This window comes from Arabidopsis lyrata (assembly GCF_000004255.2).
Source record: "Arabidopsis lyrata subsp. lyrata unplaced genomic scaffold ARALYscaffold_2, whole genome shotgun sequence".
Lineage (NCBI taxonomy): Eukaryota > Viridiplantae > Streptophyta > Magnoliopsida > Brassicales > Brassicaceae > Arabidopsis > Arabidopsis lyrata.
Genome location: NW_003302554.1, coordinates 17,807,818 through 17,832,424, shown reverse-complemented (window position 1 = coordinate 17,832,424; position 24,607 = coordinate 17,807,818). Strand labels below are relative to the sequence as shown.

The 24,607-nt window shown below is 36.7% G+C and overlaps 6 protein-coding genes across 14 annotated transcripts; 4 read left to right on the top strand and 2 right to left on the bottom strand.

Moving 5' to 3' along the window:
- The first annotated feature begins 2,965 nt into the window (after positions 1-2,965).
- On the top strand, positions 2,966-5,530 carry LOC9323766 (beta-1,3-galactosyltransferase 7). 2 transcript variants are annotated; one of them, XM_021034017.1, is made up of 11 exons: positions 2,966-3,174; positions 3,313-3,412; positions 3,547-3,605; positions 3,694-3,896; positions 3,982-4,045; positions 4,144-4,216; positions 4,295-4,415; positions 4,488-4,575; positions 4,665-4,790; positions 4,882-4,991; positions 5,072-5,530. In XM_021034017.1, the coding sequence occupies exons 1-11, from the start codon at positions 3,080-3,082 to the stop codon at positions 5,218-5,220; spliced, it is 1,188 nt and encodes a 395-aa protein (XP_020889676.1). In that variant the 5' UTR covers positions 2,966-3,079; the 3' UTR covers positions 5,221-5,530. The 2 variants fall into 2 exon arrangements, with proteins under 2 accessions (XP_020889676.1, XP_020889677.1); XM_021034018.1 differs by having other exon boundaries at positions 2,995-3,174; positions 3,703-3,896.
- Positions 5,488-13,046, bottom strand: LOC9325225. 7 transcript variants are annotated; one of them, XM_021034012.1, is made up of 20 exons: positions 11,319-13,044; positions 10,734-10,819; positions 10,485-10,662; positions 10,315-10,403; positions 10,160-10,243; positions 9,691-10,068; positions 9,434-9,491; positions 9,097-9,226; positions 8,863-8,993; positions 8,586-8,798; positions 8,244-8,491; positions 7,932-8,144; positions 7,615-7,821; positions 7,464-7,517; positions 7,312-7,377; positions 7,089-7,220; positions 6,950-7,003; positions 6,776-6,835; positions 6,281-6,682; positions 5,488-6,167 (listed from the first exon to the last, which is right to left on the bottom strand). In XM_021034012.1, the coding sequence occupies exons 1-20, from the start codon at positions 12,589-12,591 to the stop codon at positions 5,961-5,963; spliced, it is 4,263 nt and encodes a 1,420-aa protein (XP_020889671.1). In that variant the 5' UTR covers positions 12,592-13,044; the 3' UTR covers positions 5,488-5,960. The 7 variants fall into 7 exon arrangements, with proteins under 7 accessions (XP_020889671.1, XP_020889673.1, XP_020889675.1 ...); XM_021034014.1 differs by having other exon boundaries at positions 9,691-9,764; positions 9,972-10,068; positions 10,315-10,662; positions 11,319-13,043; XM_021034016.1 differs by having other exon boundaries at positions 5,488-6,164; positions 9,691-9,764; positions 9,972-10,068; positions 10,315-10,662; positions 11,319-13,043.
- Positions 13,047-13,997: 951 nt separating this feature from the next.
- LOC9325224 (putative glucan endo-1,3-beta-glucosidase GVI) lies at positions 13,998-16,103 on the top strand. The gene is made up of 2 exons (XM_002889115.2): positions 13,998-14,692; positions 15,035-16,103. The coding sequence occupies exons 1-2, from the start codon at positions 14,485-14,487 to the stop codon at positions 15,994-15,996; spliced, it is 1,170 nt and encodes a 389-aa protein (XP_002889161.2). The 5' UTR covers positions 13,998-14,484; the 3' UTR covers positions 15,997-16,103.
- Positions 16,104-17,649: 1,546 nt separating this feature from the next.
- LOC9325223 (putative glucan endo-1,3-beta-glucosidase GVI) lies at positions 17,650-19,182 on the top strand. The gene has a single exon (XM_021035734.1). The coding sequence runs from the start codon at positions 17,833-17,835 to the stop codon at positions 18,943-18,945; it is 1,113 nt and encodes a 370-aa protein (XP_020891393.1). The 5' UTR covers positions 17,650-17,832; the 3' UTR covers positions 18,946-19,182.
- A 63-nt stretch (positions 19,183-19,245) lies between these two features.
- Positions 19,246-21,259, top strand: LOC9323765. 2 transcript variants are annotated; one of them, XM_021035736.1, is made up of 3 exons: positions 19,246-19,468; positions 20,151-20,953; positions 21,053-21,259. In XM_021035736.1, exons 2-3 carry the CDS (start codon positions 20,167-20,169, stop codon positions 21,061-21,063), a joined length of 798 nt encoding a protein of 265 aa, XP_020891395.1. In that variant the 5' UTR covers positions 19,246-19,468; positions 20,151-20,166; the 3' UTR covers positions 21,064-21,259. The 2 variants fall into 2 exon arrangements, with proteins under 2 accessions (XP_020891395.1, XP_020891394.1); XM_021035735.1 differs by having other exon boundaries at positions 19,251-19,543; positions 21,053-21,247.
- Positions 21,159-22,881, bottom strand: LOC9325222. The gene is made up of 3 exons (XM_021035737.1): positions 22,060-22,881; positions 21,568-21,726; positions 21,159-21,475 (listed from the first exon to the last, which is right to left on the bottom strand). Exons 1-3 carry the CDS (start codon positions 22,351-22,353, stop codon positions 21,410-21,412), a joined length of 519 nt encoding a protein of 172 aa, XP_020891396.1. The 5' UTR covers positions 22,354-22,881; the 3' UTR covers positions 21,159-21,409.
- Between the last annotated feature and the right edge of the window lie 1,726 nt (positions 22,882-24,607).

Genomic DNA, 24,607 nt, shown 5'->3' with positions numbered 1-24,607 from the left:
CCTGATTAAAAATGCTGTTGCAAATTCTATTGTTATATAACTAGAATAGTAGTATAAAATCTTTGCCTGGCTTTTCCTTTGGCCCCTTGTCTGCCTTTTTTTCCTCCTGCACTAAATGCCACGACTTTCTGTTTTTGCTTTGTTGCAGATTGCTTTTGATAATGGGGATGCTGAATTGGTTTGCTTGGAAGGTGAGAGCTGGGAGACCCTGAGCCATGAATTCTTGGGGCAGCAGGTAAATGGAATGTTCTCATGAATAGTTCATGATTAAAGTGCTAACATCTTGGAACCCCATATGAACTTGGCACCAGTACAACAGTGTATCATTTATGTTTGGCCTTTCATAGTCAGGATTATGGCATTTCAGTTACACGTTCTCGATTACAAACAAAGCAGCATAAGACATGCATTTTTTTTTTTTTTCTTGATAAACTTGATAAAAGATTAAAGCACATATTTATTATTTATAACCATTTTTTCTTAAACGATGCAGGTGATATATAATATATACATATCACAATGCTGCTCTGATCGTACTAGTCTTCAAAATTTTGGTCCAAACTATGATGAAACTGAAGTTATTAATTATATGATTTTTTAAAATTAAAAAGAATGCTGAGTCATTGGGTGGAACCTCGCTTTTCTAATTCAAAAATATGTAAAAATTGTGATATGTATTTTACGTTGATTTTTCAGTTTTAGTTTGAATCTTTTCTGAAAACAATTTAGGCTCATCAATAATAAAGTTTAAAGTGTCAAATTGGAGGAAGAATGCCAAAATATGTTTCATAACTTCATTTCTTAACATACTTGTTAGCAAGAAAAATGTACCAGTACATGCATGAGAGAAAACTTGACAGCTAACTTTTTTTCTTAAGAAAATAATTTCCCAACCAATATATATATATATATATATATATATATAACACTAATAGCTTATAGTTTGGTATATTATTTGAGAAATGACGACTAATATGGTGAAAGAAAAAAACAACTCCATAACTTTACAGATAGTTTTCTTGTTTAATTAGTACTAATCTCTTTCTTAAAACCATTTAAGATCGATGATCAACAGTTCAATACATATTTAGCGAAGATTGTACTAAATTAAAATGTTTAAATTTGGAGAACTCTTAAGTCTTAATAGTTTTAATTGTGTTGATCTGGTTAATTGCTAAGATAGGTTGAACCTTGCTCTCCAATATGGCCGGAATCACTCAATGTATTATGTATGTTGATCTTGAGAGCTAAGATCAGGTTCTTGATATAAGTATAAATTCAAATATTAAAAAAAAATTAGTAGAAATTTCAAATTTCTTATAAGATTTGGGTATCCAATCAAATTAATCCTTAATTTTTTTTTTATTGTTTACTTGCAATGATCAGGTGAAAGAGAATGTTTTGGCAAAAATTAGCTGATTCATTTAGAGCCTACAAAAAATACGAATTTGAATATAACATTGAACAATATTTCGATTATTAATCAAAGCATAGATAACAGATAAGAATCAAAATATGGCTAATCGATCTACGAACACTAGTTTTCTAGGGCTTTTGCCCTTGCTCTTGACTTTTGTTTGTCACGTTGGTCTCGTAGATTATGAATCTATGGTGATCTCATAGGTCATGATTCATTGATTCTCGTAGGTTCAATTCCATCTGCACCAGGAGTTAATTAGTTCGAAATTCCACATAAGCTATGTTTTAAAATCTATTAGAAAATCATTAATTAATATAACAAGAAGCACATTATAGCAACACTTGTATTAATTAAGCTTTAATTCGTCCAGAGAGATAGGACGAAATATTAAGAAGATGGATAGAGAAGGTTTGATTTGTTTATATTTATAGTGATCTGGAAAAGAATGAGTATTTGTTATCGCACAGACTTAATAACGCATGCAGCAATCTTATAATGAAAAATCGAAAATCACACAGACCTTTTTCACGTGAAGAAGGAAAGAGCTACGTACTGATTTATTCCCCATGAATGGTACATTATATAATATGCATACAATTGTTAATACAAAATGCTAATGCTAATAATTCTAGAAAATCAATAGAATAATATCATATATTTTCTAAAACATCTAGTTGAGTAAATTGAATTGTTTACTAAACATAAACAATTCAATTTAGTTACTTTCAGACATGTGTTATATCGGCAAGTTTGCCCCCAAAATTAATTTAGGTTAATCGATAAACATGTACTAAAACATAACAATTCAAACGTTAAGATGTTTTTAAAAAACAACAATTCAAACGGTAAATTGTGTTGAATTGGGCCTAATTGGATCGAATAAAGGTCTGCAAAATCCTAGAAACCACACATCACGGCGTGCGACGTGAGTGACACGATCAACGAAACCGACACGCATTCTTCCGCCTAACCATCTTTGACGGTCTCTAATTACTTTTCAATTCAAAATGCCTTTTTGACAATTCATCTCTAATTAAGACATTCGTTTAGATCTTGTTGTTACTAAAAAAAATAGAAAGAAAGATTAAACTATAGTTTATACCATCATTGATCTTTCGCGTTATTGTTCTATTTATTTTATTTAATTCATGGTTCATGTACAATCAGTGCTATCATTTCCCATAATTCATTTTGGTGTTTACTATGCAATCTACATTAGCCGAGAAATCAATTCTTTTTAAGTTAGTGTAAAAGAAAAAAAAAAAAAAAAACAAACAAAATTAAGTGAATATTAATGTCATAGACTAATTAGTGGGATATGATATGAAAAATAATTTTGTACTCCGAGGTTAGAATTTTCACACAAATTCGAATGCCAAATCATCTGTTTCTATGTTGTTGTTATTGTTTTTTTTTCCATTAATTTGTTTCTATGTAAAATTAATGACGTTTCATATTCGACGGTGTGAATAACATTAAATTTTGCATAAATAAAAGTCAAGAAAGTGTAATAAAAAGTTTTGTTCGGAAACTTACTAATTTTAATTTGGTCTCATCCCATGATAAAATGTTGTTGATTGTGTTGTGTCTCTCTCTCTCTCCCTTTAAATCTGGACATCTTCTGATCTCACTCTCTCTTCCTTCAACATCTCCACCACGATGAAGCACAAAGTCTCCAAAAGAGTAATATCTCTGAAATGGGTTCCATTTCTCTGCATCTCTTTCTTCGCTCTCGGAGCAATCTTCACCTCCAGGTCTCTCAAAGTTTCTTCTTTTATCGTTTTGTTTCTCCTCTACTATAATCTTCTTGTTCTGCCTTTTTGTTGCTGTTTGATTTTTTCTTAATGGGTTTCTTGCTTTTGTTGCAATTGGTGGGAATTTGGGGATGTCAGGTCATGGGAGCCGCCGTCAGATTCCGGAAGTCAGCTAATTTCACAGCTCCGTCGTGATCATGAACTTCAGATTGTATCAGACGATTGTGCTCATAATAAAGTATGCTTCTTTATTCACTTTAGTAGAAATTTCAAGAATATGTGTTTTTAGTGTTCGTTAAAACCAAGATTTTCTGTTTCAAAGAGATTTGGGTTTTAGACTTATGGTTCTTCTTCTGATTTGCTCAAATGCAGAAAGCTACTCAAGAAAAAGATGTAATTGACCAAGTTTTGAGAACTCACGAAGCAATACAGTGAGTGACAAAATTGACTTCTTTTGTGTCTTGTAAATCAACTTGCTTTCTCTCTTTATGTTATAGCTTTTTTTCTATGTCTTTGGAGGGGTGACAGGTCGTTGGATAAGTCGGTTTCTACGCTTGAAATGCAGTTGGCCTCTACAAAGACCTCTCAAGATGGCTCGGAAACAACCAACTCTTTAACGGGAGAAACCCCGAGGAAGAAAGTGTTTATGGTAATGGGAATTAATACCGCATTTAGCAGTAGAAAACGGCGTGATTCAGTTAGAGAAACCTGGATGCCTCAAGGTTTTGTTTAAAACTTAATGTTATTGTAACTTTGTTCATATTTACCGCTTCTTGGATCTAGTTAAGAGCTGTGGATTTTTCACAGGGGAGAAGCTTGAAAAACTAGAACAAGACAAGGGAATTGTCATCAAGTTCATGATTGGACACAGGTGAAGCTGCTTCTCTTTCTCTCAGAGGTTCATATATTCTAGGAATTTCATGTATCTTAGATTGAGATTGACTCAAGTGTATACAAATGTGTTGGCAGTGCGACGTCAAATAGTATATTGGATAGAGCTATTGATTCAGAAGATGCTCAACACAAAGACTTCCTTAGGCTGGTGAGACAAATTTTACATTTCTATGAAAGGATACAATTTTTCACTTTTTTTCCTGTTTAAAATTCTTATTGGTTGCAGGAGCATGTTGAAGGATATCACGAACTCTCAGCAAAAACCAAGATATTCTTTTCCACTGCAGTAGCTAAATGGGATGCAGAGTTCTATATCAAGGTCGATGATGATGTTCACGTCAATCTCGGTAAGAAACCTTGCTTCTACTTTTTTTTTTGCCTTTATCTCCTTCAAAAAGTTCTTAAACTTTGTCTTGCAGGTATGCTTGCTTCCACACTTGTCCGTCACCGCTCAAAGCCGAGGGTGTATATTGGGTGTATGAAATCAGGGCCTGTTCTTGCTCAAAAGTAATTCTATTTGCCTGAGTCCAGCTTCAAATTTTTCTGGTGTTACTGGTTAAGAGTATTGTTGAGTTAGTTTATTGAACTGTATTCAGGACAGTAAAGTACCATGAACCTGAGTATTGGAAATTTGGAGAGGATGGTAACAAATACTTTCGACATGCTACAGGACAGATCTATGCCATCTCGAAGGATCTTGCCAAATACATATCCATCAACCAGTACGTGCATCCTTTTCATAAAGAGCCTTCCATCTGTATTTCTGTATTACATCAAATGTTTGTCCTAAAAGGTTTAAAACTTTGTATGCAGGCCAATTTTGCATAAGTATGCAAATGAAGATGTGTCTTTGGGGTCATGGTTTATCGGTCTTGAGGTTGAACATATTGATGACCGCAACTTCTGTTGTGGGACTCCTCCAGGTCTAGCTCAATTACATCACAATCTTCCTCTATCTCTCTTGTTACTAATGGTTATGTTCATTCCATTCACATCCTCACAGATTGTAGATGGAAGGCAGAGGCGGGCGATGTGTGTGTGGCGTCATTTGAATGGAGCTGTAGTGGGATTTGCAAATCGGTAGAGAGAATGAAGATAGTGCATGAAGTATGTAGTGAAGGAGAAGGAGCTGTTTGGAATACACTTCTCTAAAAGATATTTCAGTTCCCAATCAGCTAAGTGGAGCCAATACTAAACATACACTCCTAACTTTGATAAACGTCTATAAGAAAGGGAAAGAGGGAGCAAGAGAGGAGATGGCAAATTTTGTAAAGAAGAACCAAAGGTATACAAATCACATACTTGAGAATATGTTGCTTAGTTGTTGTTAAAACAGGCGTTGTTGCTTAAGTGATTGGCTTTGTTGTTTCTTCTACTTGAGTTAGATCATGTTAGTGTAATCTTGGAAAAAAAGCCAAATGAGCTAAATATGCATAACTAAAGAATTTTCGGACAACCACTATTATTATTCCCTTGGTCAGATTTTAGACACAATTGATGAATATTTACACTTATGCAACCCTTTTTTTTCCCGCTTCTTTATACAAACAGAATTACACGTGACCGGTCCTTCTTTATATGGTAAGAGGGAGCTTTTTTTCTCACTTCCCTGAATCCAATCTGAAGCCTTTTTTTCTATAGAGATGACATGTTACCCTCAAATCCCAAACATTACCAATAGGCACAGTTTGTATTGAGTACCCAAAAGCTTCACAATAGCTTTTTTAGCTGATTCTCAGTTGCAGCCACAGCTCTTTTGTAGCAATACCATCTGTTCTTTTTGCTTTAAGCCAGTTGGTGAATCCTGGTCAGGGCGCAGAAGGCAATGTCCACCAATGGCCAGTATCTGATTAAGGTAGGAGCAATGAGCCCAAAATGTGTGTTCTCAGCTTTTACCCGTCGTCTTTACCTGACTGATCACCTGAAGATGTCTTCTGGTCCGCTGGCTTGTCAGATGAAGCCAGCTTCTGGTTTCCCGGTTTGTCTTCCTGAAGATGATCAACAGGAACATAGAAGTATCCCTTTGGAAGCCGCCGATTCTTGAAAGAAGCTTCATCTGATGTCATCACCAGCTCTTTTGCAAATGTTTCTACATGCTGCTATTATCAGTTATCAAGACAAACAAGTGTAAGATCCTATGAATGTGCTGAGTTGGGCAGAAAGAGTCGAACTTAACAATCCATGCAACTTACGACAAAGTTAATCTTCTCACCTTCTTGGGCTTTGACCCGTTATCTCCATCCTCTGAAACACTAGGTGACACTATACAATGTTTGCGGGGAACAGTTTTCCCAGATAAGATCTGTCTTTCTGTTGGCTTACGGGAAAACCGACTCTTGGAAGTAGCACTGTCATCGGTTTTCTGATCCGTGTCCATTAATATGGGACCTTTGCCTCGGCGCTTATCAGTGACTGTGCTGTCAATGGTGATATCATCTGACCTCTGTATTGCTTCACTGCCAGATATATTACTATCAGGATGACCTTTTATTGATGTTGTAGCTGAGTCCGACGATACTTCTGGAGGAGAAAATGGATTACGGGCATGTAATGAACGTGCAGCATGATCCCTTTTGGCAGCAAGTATTTCATGTGAGGAAATAGCCAACTCTCGCTGCAAATATATCAAACCAGTAACAGGTCAAGCCCCCATGAGTTTCGTTTCAATGAAAGGAAGATTTTGGGTTTATGCTGTAGTGTAACATACCTTTAATTTCTCCCTCTTGACTATCCGCTCGCACAGAAGGCGTAACCTCTCAAGTTCAACCTGGAGGAGATTGTGCAAAATTCCAAGAATTATAAATAACTTGATAAGAGATCGGAAGGAATAAGCTTAACAAAGCAATGACAAAATCATTTTGAATTCGCTAAGAACTCCTACCCTATAATGTTTGAGACTTTTCAGCTCCTCTGCCCCATGTTTCTGAGATTCAGCCTGCAAACATAGTCAGACAGATATAAGCAAGCTTATGATGCAAGTAGGCCATAATCAAGATGGCGAAAGAGATAAGAAATAAGACCTTTGCCTTCTGCTCTATGCTATGCTTCTCACAGTACGCCTTATGCGGATGTTTACCACCTCCAGTCATATGAAAACCCGCGCTTCTGGCACAGGAGGGGTGGAATGTCGTCTGGCAGTTACCATAACTACACTGTAAAATGACAACATAAGCTTTTTGTTCAATCTTTACCCAATACTTGAAATAGATGTATTCAGATAAAAAAGCAAGAAAGGGTGACTACCTTAATGCATGCACCATATATCTGTTGGCATACACAACAAGTGTCCATGTTCTTGGCCAGAGACTCCTAATAAGGCACCATACATTGAGCTTTAGTATTTTTAAAAAGCTTAAACATCACAGTGATTCGGTATTATAATTATATGAACCCACCATTCCCTGCACAGGGTTTATTTGTCCCCTTCTGAACGTTGACTCCAAGGACCACTGAGAGAAATTATACACCAAGTTATTTGCAATGTTCAATACTCAATATAGTACTCCAGACCCTGCTAATAACTGCTGCTGTAAAAGGAAACTTCACCTCAGCACAAAAAGCATGAACCCATTTCCCATTTGTAGTTTTCCTAAAAGCCCCAGTTGTGCCACCACACAGAGTACATTGTGTAGAAGAATTCGGTTTTTCCCCAAAATTGAAAGAAGGTTCTGAAGATGACTCCGCACATAGCTCACAGTACCAGGGACCAGTAGATTCTTTAGCACATTTGTAGCAATCCATGTGAACAGCAACCTGTAATTGGAGCCTTATCAGATACCATACAGTGCATAAAAGCGGTCCCCAGAAGAGATAATCATGCCTTAATAAAACATTAGAAATAAATCACAGGAAAAGTCTATCACCTTGCAACTAGAGCACACTACAATCAGGTTCCATATAGTTTCGGAGCGCCTGCAGATGTCACAAGTTCGTGGATTTTCTACTGAAAAGTCTGGTGTGCGATGATCAGACCGCTTCTCGGAAGGTGGTCCAGAAACAGTCATCTTTAAAAGTGTTTCCTTTGTCTGTGGCACTAGGTGAGAGCTGCCAGCAACTCTACGTCTAGAAGTGCTCATCTGTCCGATTTATAACCAGTAAGAATAATGGATAAGAAATATGGCACAACTAAAATAAATACATGGAGGAAAAAATCTAAATGTAGCAACAACAACAACCTCTTGTTGTGCAGGTTCTTCTGACATATCTTTCCTAAGCGATGTATTCCTAGAAGATGTCGCCGCTGCAGCAGTAGCAGCAGCTAGAACAGCCTGGGCTTGTTTGTGTCTTTTCTCTTTCCTACCTTGCTTTCTTGCTTCCCTGACATCATGGAAATATTTGTTGACAAGAACATCATCCCATCTTCGTCCATGTTGTTCATCAATTTCCAGAGGCAGCTTTTTAGCAACTTCATAAACTAAATTGTCTGAAAAGGACCAATTTTAGAATACTATAACAGATATAGTGCAGAAAACATCAAGTATTGGGACCATGCAATTAAAAATGGATAATCAACTCACCAGATAGTTGCTTTCTTGAAACTGCAGTGCCAAGTAACTGAAGCTGATAATATAGAAGTTCTCCTTCCATTTCATCTTTAGGAGACAGATCCAGTATGCCCAATTTCCTAGCTTTAGATAACTGACGAAATGTCTCTGCACTCTGATTTTGGTGATTACGAAAGATAGTGTGATCGCCAGCACCCTGCAGATGTTTGTTTCCTTCTTCAGAGCCTGCCAAATGATTTAATGTTACCAAATGTCCTAAAAGCTGTGGCAGTAATCATAAAGTCTATACCATCAAATTTGGTTGTCATCCTAGCCACATCAGAATCCGTGCTGCTTTTCAGGGTCTGTCCCTTGCCCAGTTCTGACAATTCTTTGTGGATATAAGGATGAGGTTTGGAACCAGGATATGCTTCATGATCGCTGCATGATCATATGTTAAAAAAAATTGATTTAGAAGACAGGATTTTTATGTTAGCCGAGAGAACAACAGAAACTGTCTCCCAATTGCGTTTCTGGAGCTTACAAGAGATCCAAGATAATGGGGTTTGGACAGTTCAAATTTCCATGATTCTGAGAACTATTTGGCCCCAAGGAAAAGGCATTCTCCAGCATGACTCCAGAAGAACTGGAGTTTGATTGTTCTCCATGATCATCTACTCAAAAGATTAGAAACAAGATCAGCAGCAGCTACCATCAACTAAGAAAGGATAAAAAATTATTAAGTCTAATAAACATTGGACGATGAAGAGACATCCTCAATAGAAACTACCAACTTAAAAAACAAAAAAATGCTGACCTACAAGCTTGGAATATAACTACATGGGATATGGAAGAAAAAATAGTGAAAAGTTAAAACATACCAGAGGGAAGAACTGAACTTTTCCCATGATGAACTTCCTGATCAAGCACTATTGAATTCTGTACATGAGAAACAAGACACAACATCAAATATCTAATCCAGAGGTCCTTGTGCATAAAAGACTACGACCACGCCTGCGTTTGGCCAGATTTGATGACAGATCTAACAAGTAACAACTATTTGTGATGCAGATCATGAGAAAGCATCTAAATTTTAAGAAAAATAATCAGAACATAACAGTTAAGATTTGGTGATTACCGGTTCTTCGGGAAAATGATCAGGTGCCAAACTCACACTTCCTTCTTTCTTCAAAACTGATCCATTAGCTTTAGCTTCAACAACCACAATACCATTACCAGTACAATTTTCAGTTAACGTACAAATTGTATTATTCGTCGTATTATTACAAATGTTGCTTTCATGTGTTCGCTCTATAGAAAAAGCCTTTGCTACAGCAGGATCTAAGATGTCAGAATCTAGTATCACTATGCCTTCAGTACAGATAGCTGCCCGACGCTCAGATTTAGTAGTTGTCTTACGTTTTAAATTTTTGCCTTTATCCGAAGAACCCATGTGTGCATGCTGGCTAAGCCATTTAACTACTTTGCCTAGTAAATCAGGTAACAAGTCTCCGTCCTGCAAAGGAAATTTTTGAAATCAATACACAGAAACTCACAATGAGAGCATAGAGGTTTGAAGCAGGTATATGAGAAGTTTTACGCGTTACCTTAAGTTTGGCACTCAGAGCATCAGGATTAATCCCAATCTCTGCAGCCACATCCTTCACATCCACTTTACCCAGGTCGATCAACTAAAAAATGTGAATCAGTGAGCAAGAGATTCAACAGGTATAGACAATCCAGCAAATAAGAATATATAAACCTTTTTCAGAATCAATCCAAAACTAAGAGACTTGGACAGAGTTCTTTCATCTTCATTGCTTCTCCCAGTCATCCCTGATTCTACATTGTCTGTTGCAGACCAGTTAAATTTTGAGTGTGGTGATTCTAGCTCTTGTAACTCACTGTTTCTCGAAATATCAGAACCTGTACCCGGTGTTCCTACGTCAACTCCCATCTCATCATTACTTAGGTGACTTTCTCTAACAGATTCTGATGGAATATGACATATAGGAGAACGACTTTCAGCTGCATTACTTTCTCCTCCCTCTACGGACTTTCCACTTTCTTGAATATCTGAATGCTTCGAGCAGAAAGCTCGCAGTTCAACCTACAAGTTTTTCTTATATCATTATAGAAAAACAGCACTCACTACAATTTCATTCTGTAGATGAAACTTACAGTATCACACCCATGTTTTCCCCAGACCTCTAGCCTATTCCCTGCCTCCCTTGCACATATAGGATGGAAAGATGTTCGGCATGTTCCTATGATCAAGAGATTGTAATCACGTATCAATTACTATCTGATATTTACCAACAAATGGAGACAAAATAAATTGAATCAAAGAGAAGTGTGACAAGTAAATAAGAAAATGAAAACACTGCCAAAAAGAAGAAGAAAATAAAAACACTGCAATGTGATAATAAATGTCAACAAGGCATTTTCCAGTGAAAATGATCCAGATAATTGGGTTATCCGGCATAGGCAAAGAAAGGACAACGACTGTGAGCACAGCAGTAAAGCCAAATGAACCCCAATTTGATGTGACAAATAGGCTTTTTATAACGGACTCGGATTATGAGCAACCAGTACTCACCATTCTTTTATCGTATGCGTAGGTTTTTTGCACATTTGTTAAATTGTTCCAAGGAATAAGCATATTAAGTGAAATACCCAAACTATACAATAGAACATATCATTAACAATATCAATGCTACCCATGCTTAGAAGTAGACTGGATGCACAGAAAGCAACAATACATACCATTACAACAGCGAATGCAAGCACCAGATTTCACCTTGCACAAGTTACACAATAACTTCCTCCGGGTTTCCTTTATTCCAGGCAAATTCAAGATGGGCTCCATTTTTTTCAAGTCTTCTATATACACCTCAGGCATCCACAGAGAACAAAACAGATGAGCAAACTCCGCCGGCCCACCATTCTCAAGTTTTGAGAGAACAGGTTTAAGGATGCCACCCTTTTTTGGACACAGCAAGCATGGTCTTTCAGAATCACCACGACCATTCTCCAGCTCACACCAAGAGCACAACCAAGATTTATCTGAATCTTCAAGCAGGCCATAGCATTTTTTATGAACTGTAGCTTTGCAGGAAGTGCAAACAATCAACTGGTGATGATATTCCTTGGCATCACCAGTGCAGCAAAAATCACATAACAATGCATTTCCTTCACAAGGAGCCGCAACCATTAATTTCCCCAAACCTGCATCACCACCAAGAAGCTTCCGCTTTTTGGAGGGCCTTTCTGATGTCAACAAAATCCTATTTCTATTACCTAAAACCCATTCTAAACTACCAGAATAGTCAGACCCAGAGGAGATTCCATTCCCCACATTGTCAACATTCATTGGCTGAACAACATCCTCTTCTTTTCTTACTGTGCCTTCAGATATCTCTTTACTGAGAAGGTTCTTAATTTGTTGCAGAGCAACGCCATCTCCACAAACAACATCCTCATTCTTGGCACTCGCATCGGTTTCCCTCTGTTGAATATTAATAGACTCGAATTCCACCGATGGAACTGAAAGGCAATTTCTAGAAGATAAAGATCGTAGAGATGCTAAATCTGACAAAGTTTCTAAATCAGGAAAATCTAAGCGCCTAAAGTAGTCCTCATGTTCAAGCCAGATACTCCCACTTCTCAACTTATCTCCTTGCCTAGAAGACTTCTTCTTCTTCTTATCTGCACCAGAATGAGACTTCTTATGCCGTTTCTTGTTATTCGCATGGTTCTTCAGCAAATTAGCTAAAGCAATGGGTAGAGTAGGAACACTTAACCCAGAAGTAGAACCATCTTCAGGAACATCATATGGAGACCTCTCAGAAAGATTTTTGCTAGCTTGAGCTAAGAAATCGATATCCAACGAACCCATATCCTCAGAGCCCTTGTTCCCATTCTCCTTATCTAACACAGCCCTACGAAATGGGCGATAAGGCTTCTCTTCAGCACCACAACCTCCGTCCACTCCCCTACCCATCATCTTCTTCCGCCACTGGCATTGGTCAACGTTCATAGCCGACACAAACCACCACCATAAACTCCCACACCTCCCATGAAACGAAAAAACACTTAACCCTAACCCTAAATCCCAAATCCTCCGATACGACTCCGCCTTCAATTTCACCTCCCAAAGAACGGGAGAAAGAAACAGACAATTAATCAAAACCCTAACCCTAATTTCCCGAGCCTAAATCCTAACCCTAACCTAGCTCACCCGTACCAATCTTGGCGCCTTTCAGATTAAGAACGAAGAAAGAAGAAAGAAGAAGATGAAGAAGAATAAAAGCGAGGCTAAGATTAGGGTTTCTTCTTCAAATTTCTCTGGTTCATGTTCTTTCGGATCCGTCCCACGACTGGTTCGGTTCTTTTTTTTCTTTTATTTTATTTTTTTTTCTCAGAGAGAGATTTTCGCGTTATTTGCAGGCAACAGAGGAACGGTTCATTTTTGGCAGAATTTTTTTAATTATTTTTTCAGCTTTTTATTCAGAGAATATGATAGAGAGGTGTGAGGCGTAGGGTAGCCCTCGTGCACCTCTTTTGTTACGACACGTGTTTGATTTTTACTCGTTAGATGACTCACGAGATACGACCATGTTGATTCATTCGTACGGGATATGCTTTTTTTACCTCTCCAATTCTTTAATTATTATTTGATCCTTCTTTTTGTAGTAAATGGAGATTTAGGTCATTTACCTTTTTCAGATGTTCAATTAGATCCAAATTAGATTCTTCCCATTCTTTTTTAGATTTTCTTTTATTTTAGTTTTTAACTTTCTGTTTTAAAAGCCATCGTATTGTTTATGATGATGATATCACTCTATTTTTTTGTTTCTTGTTAGATTTGCTCTATTTTATTTCATTTTTATATTTTGATTATGATTGATTTGGCCGAAAGAGAATGTATGTATTAATTACATGTGATGTACATGTTCTATGTTAATATGAAAATGACTCTTTGTGCCCACCAATTAAACTAGAATCCGCTATTTACAATGCTTTGGCTTTCATATTTATTGAGTATCAAAAAACGGACTGCTAAATTGATCCAAACTAGATTTTACTGAAATAGAATTTGGATGGCTTAATGATACAATTAGGTAGCTCAGGTTGATTGAATTGTTTATGCATACGTTATTTCAAACGTTTTTTTATGAAATGATAAAATTACCGTATTGATATCAATGATTTACCAATTTGGTGGAACCTCAAATTTTGTGGAAACTAATATAAATGATGAAAATTTTATCTTGCCTTAAATAGCTAGGCAAAACTCTTGCACAAACCAACAAACTAGTACACAACTGAAATCTTGATTTGGTAAACAAATATCTTATTAACTTTCTTAACATATCCCAAATTAAAGTGAACAAAACCAACCACAAAAGACAACACGCCAATTGATAGAAACGCGTGTTGTCTTTTGTGGTTGGTTTTGTACTTTTGTTCACTTTAGTTTGGAAGTAAATTTGGTAAGTCCGTTTCTTTTGATCTTTCTTTAAAAATTTTACTTTTAATTCCATCATCTTTTGTGGTTCGTATTCCCTACTTTCACGAGTAAAGTTTCTTCAGATATATTTTACTCTGTAAAGGTCATTATGTGGTTTTCATTTTTTGCAGTACTTGATATAAAAAATGATGAGTAAGTCCTATGATATAAAACGCTCGACCCCAGCCCAAGTGAAGTGACCATAATAATATGATGTTTTAGTTAACAAAAAAAAAATGGTTGATCATCCATTAAATGACAAAGTTATATCACGAATTTGTATAGTTTTATCAGTTGCGAAACTAGGTGCAACTACGATACTTAATCTTTCATTTAATGGATAAATAAACAATTCATGCTTGAGTGCCTTGATTATATTAGAGATATCCACCATCAATTGTCATTAAGAAGTAATTACTCATGCTTCCTAAAAAATCACCCTTAAATACATTCCACATTCACCAACAAGAACATCTTCAAACATACACAAACACATTAGAAGAATCATATCAATTCTCTCATAAACAGTTCTTTTACACGCACTATACATCAATGGATTCCAAACCAACCGGTTTAACGATTGTGATATTTATGATCCTCCTATCCATCCAAATCTTTTGCCCAGCTGGTAAAAACTGATTATTGAATATTATATTTTTTAACACACACACACAAAAAAAAAACTCAACTTTATCTAATCAAATTTCGTTCTACCATCAAATTATGTTTAAATTAAGAAGCATTATGTCCTGGTTTTATTTTCTTTGGATGTAATCCGGTTTATTCTACCTCCGCCTTTTGAGTACGGTTTGGTTATAATAAATTTCGTGTTATTTTTGCTCCAATCGATTTAATTCGTAAACCGGATTGGTTTATCCCGATTCGTAACACGGACTCGGTTATTAAATTTCGTGTTATTGTTGATTTATCCCGGTAAACTGAAATTTATTTTTGTTTCTGCATCTTCTAGGTGTTGCAGGGGACATCACCGGAGTTTGTTACGGCCGGAACGGCAACAATCTCCCAACGCCGGCAGATACAGTAGCTTTATACAAAACCAACAACATCGACGCAATCCGTATGTACGAGCCCTTCGCCGACATGCTCGAAGCTCTCCGTGGCTCAGGTCTCTCCGTCGCGTTTGGTCCACGAAACGAAGAAATCCAATCCCTAGCCCAAGATCCAGCCGCCGCAACAAATTTCGTCGCCACCTGGATCACACCTTACCAAAACGACGTCGCAATCAAATGGATCACAATCGGTAACGAAGTCTTCCCCGGAGAAATCGCTCCATTCGTCGCCGCCGCGATCAGAAACGTCAACGCCGCGCTAACGAATTCCGGCGTCACAGGAATAGCCGTCACAACGGTTTTAGCTATGAACGCGTTGACCAATTCATATCCACCTTCAGCTGCAACATTCCTCCCAGATCTAACCGAGATCATGACGGAGATTTCATCGATACTCTCTCAGACGAATTCGCCTCTCATGACCAATATCTACCCGTACTTCGCATACGCGTCAGATCCTTATCACATCTCACTCGATTACGCTAGTTTCAAATCCGATACGCCGGTAGTGATCGACGGTGATTTGAAGTACACCAACATGTTCGAGGCGATGGTGGACGGATTCAATGCGGCGTTGGAGAAGATCAACGCCGGAAATGTGGTGGTGATGGTGGCGGAGTCTGGATGGCCGACGGAGGGAAATCCACCGTATACGAGTGTTGATAACGCCAAGGCCTACAATTTGGGGATTAGGACATGTGGGGGATCTCAACGGAAGCGGACGCCTCGCCGGCCGGAGACGCCGGTGGACGTGTTTCTATTCGCGATGTTCAGAGAGAATCAGAAGGATGGTCCGGTGGAGCAGAGCTTCGGAATCTTTGCACCTGATATGACTCCAGTCTACGATCTCTTTTGTTATTAGAGTTGATTAATTTTCCCGCTTAAATTATTTAAAAAATACTTTAGTGCATTTACTTAAAGTGTTAATTTTTAAGGTACAAAAATAGATACATGCAATAATTAAATTTATTTATGCATTTACTTCCTAGAAGATTTCATTTTACTAAGTAGGATAGTAAGGGCCTGACTGGTTTAAACGCAGCGATTGCGGTTGCGGTTCCGGGAGTTTGCGGAAGCGGGTGGTTGCGGTTTCAAGTGTTACTAAGCGTTTTGAACGACTGGTTTAGCGTTTGAAAATGGGTGCGTTTGCGGGAATTTTATGACTGGTAAACCAGCGGGTGCGGTAGCAGTTAAATAAAAAATGACCAAGATAAATAAAAAATATTACAAAAAAATAAATAAAAAAGACCAATATATTTTTATGATAATATTAGAAAAATTGAACATGATTCTGGTTTTTGTTTGAATAAATAAAGTACAATATATTTATTCAAAAATAAAGAAATTTTGTAACAAGATAGTACTTTATGCATCTGGTTTAACACCAAAAATTGCATCAAGTAATGGGACAAACTGTAAATAACGTTGAATTCAATCAAAAAGCAAGTGAGTCTCTATTTGAGAAAATAAATCGAAACATATATTCAATCAAAAAGCAAAGCAATACGTAATGAAAAGAAAAAAACGATGCCATGAAAAATATTCAAAAAGTTACACATGAGGTGATGAATGAATAAAAGGATATATGATACTTACGTTTGGTTCTTGATTTTCATCAGTTTGGGTGGAAGACATTGAGAGAATAGGGATTCAGAATATTATTAGGGTTTCTGATGAGAACGTGATACAAAGATGAAAGATATATATATATGATTGATATATATTATAATAATTATAAGTAAACGTTTGATTTTTAAAAAAAAATCCAACCGCTACCGCCCACAGCCGCAAACGCTTGCGGGAAGGAGCTTTTGAAATTCAGCGATTTCGAGCGATTAGAAGCAGTACGAAGCGATTTCTATGATTGGTACCAACCGCTAACAACCGCAACAGACCGCTAGCAACCGCTAGGAGGGTGCTAGCGGGAGAACCAATCAAGCCCTAAAACTTGATCACTGAAAATAATTAAAGTTAATCAAATGAGCACATGGACAAGAGAGGAAGAGAGAATCAAATCAACTCATTGAAAGCAGAAATTTCAAGATATGGTACACTAAATTAGATGTCAGTAGCTGGACAAAGATATTAATGTTAATGTTTTTTTGACGGCATATGTTGCATATATTAATGTTAATGTTATAAAACATGACAATTATATGTTGCATATCATGGTTTCCATCTTTTTGAAGGATCTAGTTTGACGTGGGATTTACTCGCTCTAATATATTTCACAAAAATAAAAATTTGCAGATTATATCTTTAACATTGTGGATATTTTTAAGATATTTTCCAAAATAATTAATTTTAATCTTTTTAGAAGAAAAATAAGTAAAAGAAGAGTATGAAATCTAAAATAAACTTTCGCAAGATTTCATAAGGTCATTGCAAGTTTGCAACTAAGCTTTTTACAGATGATAACATGTTATAAAAAATTTTCATAGCAATAAGATAAAATGTGCTAAAAATTTCCCAAAGTAATAACAGCTTTAATACATGTATTAACCCACTTACAATTATCATTAATTGACAGAAGATTGAGCAACACAAACTTTCCTAAGTATATTACTTCATTATTATCCATTTAAGCAGCACCAAACATAAATCACGCAGGAGTGAAAATATGTCCACATGATAAAACACAAAACCTAAATATATATAGAGAGAGACAAACACTAACATATGCTTGCGGAGCTAAATCATGAGCAACTCGACAGTGTTTCTTGTAATTACTCTTCTTTTTATTTTAGCCAGATTAACTGCGGCCAGAAACATGAATCCGTTTGTCGGAGTCTGTGATGGAAGAAACGGAGACAATCTCCCATCTCCGGCACAAATAGTATCTCTATACAAGAAAATAAACGTTGCTGGGATAAGACTATACGAGCCTGTCCCCGACCTCATCGTCTCATTACAAGGAACTGGTCTTCTCGTAGCCATCGGACCAAAAAACGAAGAAATCAAAACATTAGCCGAACATTACGAATTTGCCTTAAATTGGGTAAAAACGTTTATAGCACCATACAAAAACGTAGCTTTCAATTGGATCACTGTGGGAAACGAAGTGATCGAAGGAGAGATCGGACGTTACGTGCCACAAGCCATGAAGAATATAAAAGCTGCATTGACCGAAATCGGAAACTCAAAGATCCACGTCACCACCGTCATATCCACAGCCGCACTCGCTAACTCTTACCCACCATCAGCCGGAGTATTTAAACCGGCGATAACCGAACTTATAACCGAAATCGTATCGATTCTTAGCTCTACCGATTCACCACTCATGGTCAACGTTTACCCTTATTTCGCTTACGCATCAGACCCTACCCAAGTGTCATTAGAATACGCAACGTTCCGTTCGACTTCACCGGTAGTGACAGACGGAAAATACCAATACACGAACATATTTGATGCAACGTTGGATGCTTTCAACGCAGCGTTAGAGAAGATCAACCACGGAAGCGTGAAGGTGTACGTAGCGGAGACTGGTTGGCCTACTAGAGGAAATGTTCCATACACGAGCGTGGAGAATGCTCGTGCCTATAACCAGGGGTTGCTTAAGAAACTAACCACAGGTCATAAGGGTACTCCGAGACGGCCTAATGTCCCTGTGATGACTTTTTTCTTTGAAATGTTCAATGAGGATTTGAAAGAAGGAGAGGTAGAAAAAAGCTTCGGATTCTTCAATCCTGATATGGCTCCTGTCTACGATATGTGGAATATAAATGTCTCTAGCTACGACAAGGAAGGCTATAGTTGGGTTATTTGGACTATGCTCATAATAACCAGTTTGTTTTTATTTTATTTTATTTAATGTCGAATTATTTTTAAAAATTGGTGTTCATCGAGAAAAAGATAATGTGTTAATTCAAATATAGGTCCTCGTAATATTTCGCCTATATTCTAGAACATGGGTCGCCAGTATTCAAATATATGTCGAATTATTTTTAAAAATTGGTGTTCATCGAGAAAAAGATAATGTGTTAATTCAAAGATAATGTCGAATTATTTCGCCTCTCTCCAAAATCTGGACCTCGTAATAACAACAAATACAATGGGCTGAAGGCCCATTAAAAGAAACACAGCGGTCATATCGTATGCGCGAGATACTCCCATCGACACGAGAATTTTGATGAGAAAAACGGTTGCGTCAAAATGACGACATATAGGAATCCAACCGCAAGTTTAAAATCAAAAAGAAAAGAGTTATTTGGCTTTGTTTGCGTACGTCAATTCTTAGAAGCAATCTCGCTTTTTTTCCCTTTTTATCTGTACATCATCATCCTTCAAGCTCGGAGCTCTCTATTCCCGCCGGCGATCTCCTCCGTTTAATTCCGGTACTATTTCCCGCGCCTTCTTCCGCATCGTTTAATCTGTTATCCTTCGTCATCTCTTTCTCCAAATTTGTTTAGGTGAGATTCGCTAAAGGTCTCCGATCTTCTAGTTTCGGTAGAGAGATCTATCTTAGATTCTCGATTAGGTTAGATCTTAGGTCTTTGTTTGTGTGTTATCAAACATTGAATTGTATGATTCGTCTCGATCTTATATGTGGATCGATAAAATCTGGTTTACTATTGATGCGTTGCTTGCTTTTGCATGAATTTTGGATTTAATTTACCAGATTTTCTTCTACAGATCTGGAATTTTGCATTGTCTGTGGATCTAATTGTGAATTTGCTTGTGATTGCCATTTGAGGATCCGGTTAATGCTCACTCTATTGGTTAGAATTAGAAGTTTACAACTATAGTGTAGTAGTTATCTGATAGCTTATGGATAGTTTCCTGAATCGGAGATTTGGATCAGAGATTTGGTCGCTTATGCATAGTTTCCTGACTCGGAGATTTAGATCCAAGGTCAATGGACATCAAAGAGCATTGCTTTTGTTTGATTTTATGAATTGACATTTTTTCCAAACTGCTCTTTGAGAGTGTTATATTATATTAGTGATGACTCGTTTGAATTTTGCTTGTTGGTTACTACTTTGGATGAATCTTACAATTGAGTTTTTTCTTTAATAGATTTTTAATCGATCGAATGGGGAAATTCAAGAAAGCGAATCAAAGGGGTCACATTGCTACACCTTATCCATCACCATGTTGCAAGAAAGAATGGGCTGGCTCAACCTGCCCAGTATGCCTGGAGTCTCCACACAATGCGGTTCTTCTCCTGTGTTCGTCGTATCACAAAGGATGTCGTCCTTACATGTGTGCAACAAGCAGCCGTTTTGCCAACTGCCTCGAGCAATACAGGAAATCATATAGTAACGAGAACTCAGGACAACCCGAGCTTTTGTGTCCACTGTGTAGAGGTCAAGTGAAAGGTTGGACTGTTGTGAAAGATGCTCGGATGCATTTCAACTCCAAGAGAAGGACTTGTATGCAGGATAACTGTTCCTTTTTAGGAAACTTCCGAAAGCTCAAGAAACATATGAAGGAAAAACACCCACATGCTTGCCCGAGAGCCATTGATCCAGCTCTGGAAACCAAATGGAAGAGGCTTGAGAGGGAAAGAGACAGAAGAGACGTGATAAGCACGATAATGTCATCGACACCAGGTGCTGTTGTGTTGGGAGATTATGTGATAGAGCCCCATAACCGAGCTGTTTATGATGAAGAAGATGAAGAAGAAGATTACAGCTCAGATGACTCTCTGAGCAACGGGATATTAGATCTAGAATCATCATGGCAAGGACAAAGCCATCATATTCGGTTTCTTGATATGGAATCAAGTGATTTCGCATCCTCTTCCAGCTCCCCTGCTTCTCCAAGTCGTTCGCTTCACCGTTTGCTCTTTCCAAGGAACCAGAGAGGTGGCAATAGAGGTCGGTAACTTTAATATTAACCAAAGCAAATTCATGATCAATGTCCTCTGCATATTTCTCAACCTCTCTCCACGATTACAATTGACTTAAAAATTGCAGGAGCAGTATAAAAAGGCTAACATGACTAGCCAATTAGCCATACACAGGGAATTGAAAAAAAAAACTCGCAGTCGTCCCTTTCTTTTATTTATTTTCATGTAAATTATGTATTCTGTGTAATTGTAGTATTGTTTCCGCATTGTTGTACTCTATGAGGCATGATCTCTTATGCCTCATTTCGAAATCTCTCTTTTATTTCCCTTTTTTTTCTCTGTATTGATTTGATCTTCATCTTCCTCAAGTTCTGGAAGACCAATAAAAAGGTTATGTGAAAAGAAAAATAGAAAAAAAAAAATTTCTCACTTCTTCTTAGCCAACTTCAGACAATAATCCGTTCCTTGATTCTTGTTGTGTCCATCAAGAATCTCTTCTACTTCGTACGCAACCGCGTGATAATCCTCCAACCATATGTTTAAGCTTATTCTTCGTTCAGAAATCATAGAACACGATTAAGAAAGAAAAGTCTAGATTATTACTAGCAGCAAGAAAAAACAGAAAAGAAAAAGCGGAAGTACCCAAAGATCTGAGTTGTGTTTAGCTTTGCTCCTTGCTTCTCCTTCTTCATCTGGAACAAAATGGCGGTATCTCCACGTTCTATTTTTTCGTCGAAATGGACGAAGAAACGGTAACCGGAACTTACTCATCATTTTTCTTATCCACCTTCTTTTCTTCTTCTGCCATTTTAATCAAGACAAAAAAAAAGTGTAAACTTACTTAGCATAGCTGGTTTAAAACAATTATTTACTTATTTTATTACAAAGAAAAATACTCTGCTTATTAACAATATAAGGTTTTAAACTTGACATTCCATTTTACATCATATCATAGTCAACACTCAACACTCAACAGTCAACACTCAACATCACTAATCATTCAGACGCAACTGCTTACTTGCTCTTTAATTTTTGCGTAAGTATAAACGCAAGTCAAGATGAACCATAAGTCATGGCCCATATCCGGCCCAATTAAATTGTAATAACTCATCAAGAAAATCAGAGAAACGTTACCTTCGGACTCGGACTCAGCCGTTCAGGCTTGTTGTCACTCTCTACGACGTCGCATTTCGAATCTCCGGTGAGACTCTCGGCCCTCATCTGACGAATATAAGCTAACAGATTCGCTCTCCGATCATAACCACGTATCTTTCCGATCCCAGGCTTCCACGTCCGTTCAATGAATCTCTCCCCTTCATCATTTTTCCGTCTCCCTTGAAATGATCGGACGGTCGTCGTTTGACGATCAACGTACACGGTGATGATCACACCGTACATAATCCTTGGATTTTCATATCCCATTTGCATTTCTTTGATAATAATTTTTGTTGTTGTTGGAGTTGGCTTCTTCAAACTCGAATCAAGATTTTAATGTTAATTAGGAGGAAACAAGCAAGAGACGATTTCTTACTTAATCGGAATGACACGTGTCATCATCTCATGCGGCTTATTCGTTGGTAAGTCTAACTACTCCCACAGTCAACGATCAAAATGCTGACTTCCCCATTTACAATTATCAAAAATGAGTCTAATGGGCCTTTGGGCTTATGATAACAAATCTTGTCTTGAACTATTTTGGGCCTGAAATAGAACTCTTTTTGTTAGTTGTTGGCTTGTTGCCAACCAAATAATACGCTTATGAAACAAAATCAACTACTAATGACTAAATTTTGCTTTTTTTTTTAGTTTTATTTACTATAGTTTATATGTACTATTCAAATAAAGAGCTTAAATGATATAAAAATGCTGACAAGAATCTCACAATTATCCATTATAAAGAAGGAAAACATTAAAATAGTTTGACTTAACAACAACAATGTTCCAAAACTGTATGATTATTAAAGAATTTGCATCTTTGTTGTTAAATAAATAAGAAAAAAAATTGTAATCCATTGGACCACAGCTGGACCATCTTTATTGGGAGGTCCTTAGCTTAGTTCTTAGCTCATGAGTGATTAAAATTAAAGGTTGAAATGTTGATTTGCTAAGGAATGGTTCTTAGTTAAGAGCAAAAAAATTGGCTTAAGAGCAAAAAATTGGCTTAAGAACCAAAACTAAGACCTCCCCAATAATGTTGCTCTAATGTCTATGATATGTTTTTTTGACCAGCAGGGGTTAACTCCAATTATTTTCCATCAAACTAAAACACTATAAATTAAAAGGGCTTTAATAGATTAATTAAATAGAAAATCATAATTAGTGTCTGTGTGGCATCTTTCCACTTCACTTCACTGTCTTCAGGATTCACAATAACAAAGGAAAAATAACAAGATTTATTGCAAAAAAGTATACGAAAGGGAACACCTAGGGGAGGCTATATGCGTTAATATGACCTTTGCTATTGCGAAAATGTTATATAGCTAAGCTTTTCTCGGATCTCTGCTCTGATTTTCATGCAGAATTTATTGTTTTTTTTGACGATATTATAATATTTTAAAATGTTCTTTTGATGCATCTCTAGTGTTTTACTTTTCTGAAAATACCAGAATGCAGGTGTAGTACCATTTGCGTCGTCAAGTCATTCAGGGCGGTATATTGACCTCAAACTATTTAACCTTTATTTCAGTTGGCGATTGCATAGTGTAAATTGATTATCTTAACAATTTTATCGTCTTAGGCTACTGAAAAATGTTATTCTATGATTTTAATATATGATTACCCAACATTTTGACTGCATGTGGTGAATATAGCTACAAATTTACTAATCACATTATCCACATTGTTAGTTTGTTACAATTGCCAGTTGCCACAGCCATTAATGTTTTTTAGAGTTTATATTATTATTTAGAAAGATGATTTGAAATTATTATTACATGAAAATATGATGTTGCTTCTTTAAAAATGTTTGTATTATTGTATAGACTGATCTTTACGAATCTTGGATCGTCCTATAGGATGGGTTCGTAACAGTAATATGTTTTCTTATATACTATGATTTAATCAAAATTATTGGTTTTGCATTTTTCTTTTTATTTGATACGACTACTGTATTATATATAGTATTACTACTGTATTACTATTATATATAGTATGTATTTACTTATTTTTGTATTGGGGGTTTTTAACTTATTAGTTTCAATTGAAAATAGTTCTGGCCTTCTGGGTAAAATTCAATTCCATAGCGTCCAACTTTCCAAGTGTCATATTTTTTAATACAAGACCCGGACTATAAACAGTAAAAGTGTCCAACTATACCAATACGAAAAATATCAAATGGTTAAAAAAATATAGCCGCATGTGTCAAGTGGTATAGTTATATGAAATGAAAAGTGCTGCTTAAATATGTTTATATGAAATCAAAAGAGCTGCTTTAAGACAAAACAACATGATTTTTTTTTTAAAACAACAAGAGGGATTAGAATTATGATTATCGCCAGGATAATTGTGTTTGAATTGACGGTGAGTCAAATAAAACACACATTTGGGATATTCTGGCCATTGCTTTGTACCGATCGATAACTATTGGATACGATTTAAAAGAAAAAACATAGTAGAAAGATTAATTAATCTCCAGATACAGTACACTGTACACGTACTAACTTTACATACTTATTTTTCCATC

Bases quoted from the DNA above. Each gene is read 5' to 3' on its own strand.
- LOC9323766 (XM_021034017.1), top strand. From the start codon at position 3,080: ATGAAGCACAAAGTCTCCAAAAGAGTAATATCTCTGAAATGGGTTCCA. The intron at 3,413-3,546 runs GTATGCTTCTTT...GCTCAAATGCAG, and splicing joins ACGATTGTGCTCATAATAAA to AAAGCTACTCAAGAAAAAGA. The intron at 4,791-4,881 runs GTACGTGCATCC...CTTTGTATGCAG, and splicing joins AAATACATATCCATCAACCA to GCCAATTTTGCATAAGTATG.
- LOC9325225 (XM_021034010.1), bottom strand. From the start codon at position 12,591: ATGAACGTTGACCAATGCCAGTGGCGGAAGAAGATGATGGGTAGGGGA. The intron at 10,820-11,318 runs GTATGTATTGTT...TCTTGATCATAG, and splicing joins TTGCATTCGCTGTTGTAATG to GAACATGCCGAACATCTTTC. The intron at 8,145-8,243 runs GTTGTTGTTGTT...TAAATCGGACAG, and splicing joins AAGAACCTGCACAACAAGAG to ATGAGCACTTCTAGACGTAG.
- LOC9325224 (XM_002889115.2), top strand. From the start codon at position 14,485: ATGCTTCCTAAAAAATCACCCTTAAATACATTCCACATTCACCAACAA. The intron at 14,693-15,034 runs GTAAAAACTGAT...TGCATCTTCTAG, and splicing joins CCAAATCTTTTGCCCAGCTG to GTGTTGCAGGGGACATCACC.
- LOC9325223 (XM_021035734.1), top strand. From the start codon at position 17,833: ATGAGCAACTCGACAGTGTTTCTTGTAATTACTCTTCTTTTTATTTTA.
- LOC9323765 (XM_021035736.1), top strand. From the start codon at position 20,167: ATGGGGAAATTCAAGAAAGCGAATCAAAGGGGTCACATTGCTACACCT.
- LOC9325222 (XM_021035737.1), bottom strand. From the start codon at position 22,353: ATGCAAATGGGATATGAAAATCCAAGGATTATGTACGGTGTGATCATC. The intron at 21,727-22,059 runs GTAACGTTTCTC...TTAAAATGGCAG, and splicing joins GGCTGAGTCCGAGTCCGAAG to AAGAAGAAAAGAAGGTGGAT. The intron at 21,476-21,567 runs GTACTTCCGCTT...TTCTGAACGAAG, and splicing joins AACACAACTCAGATCTTTGG to AATAAGCTTAAACATATGGT.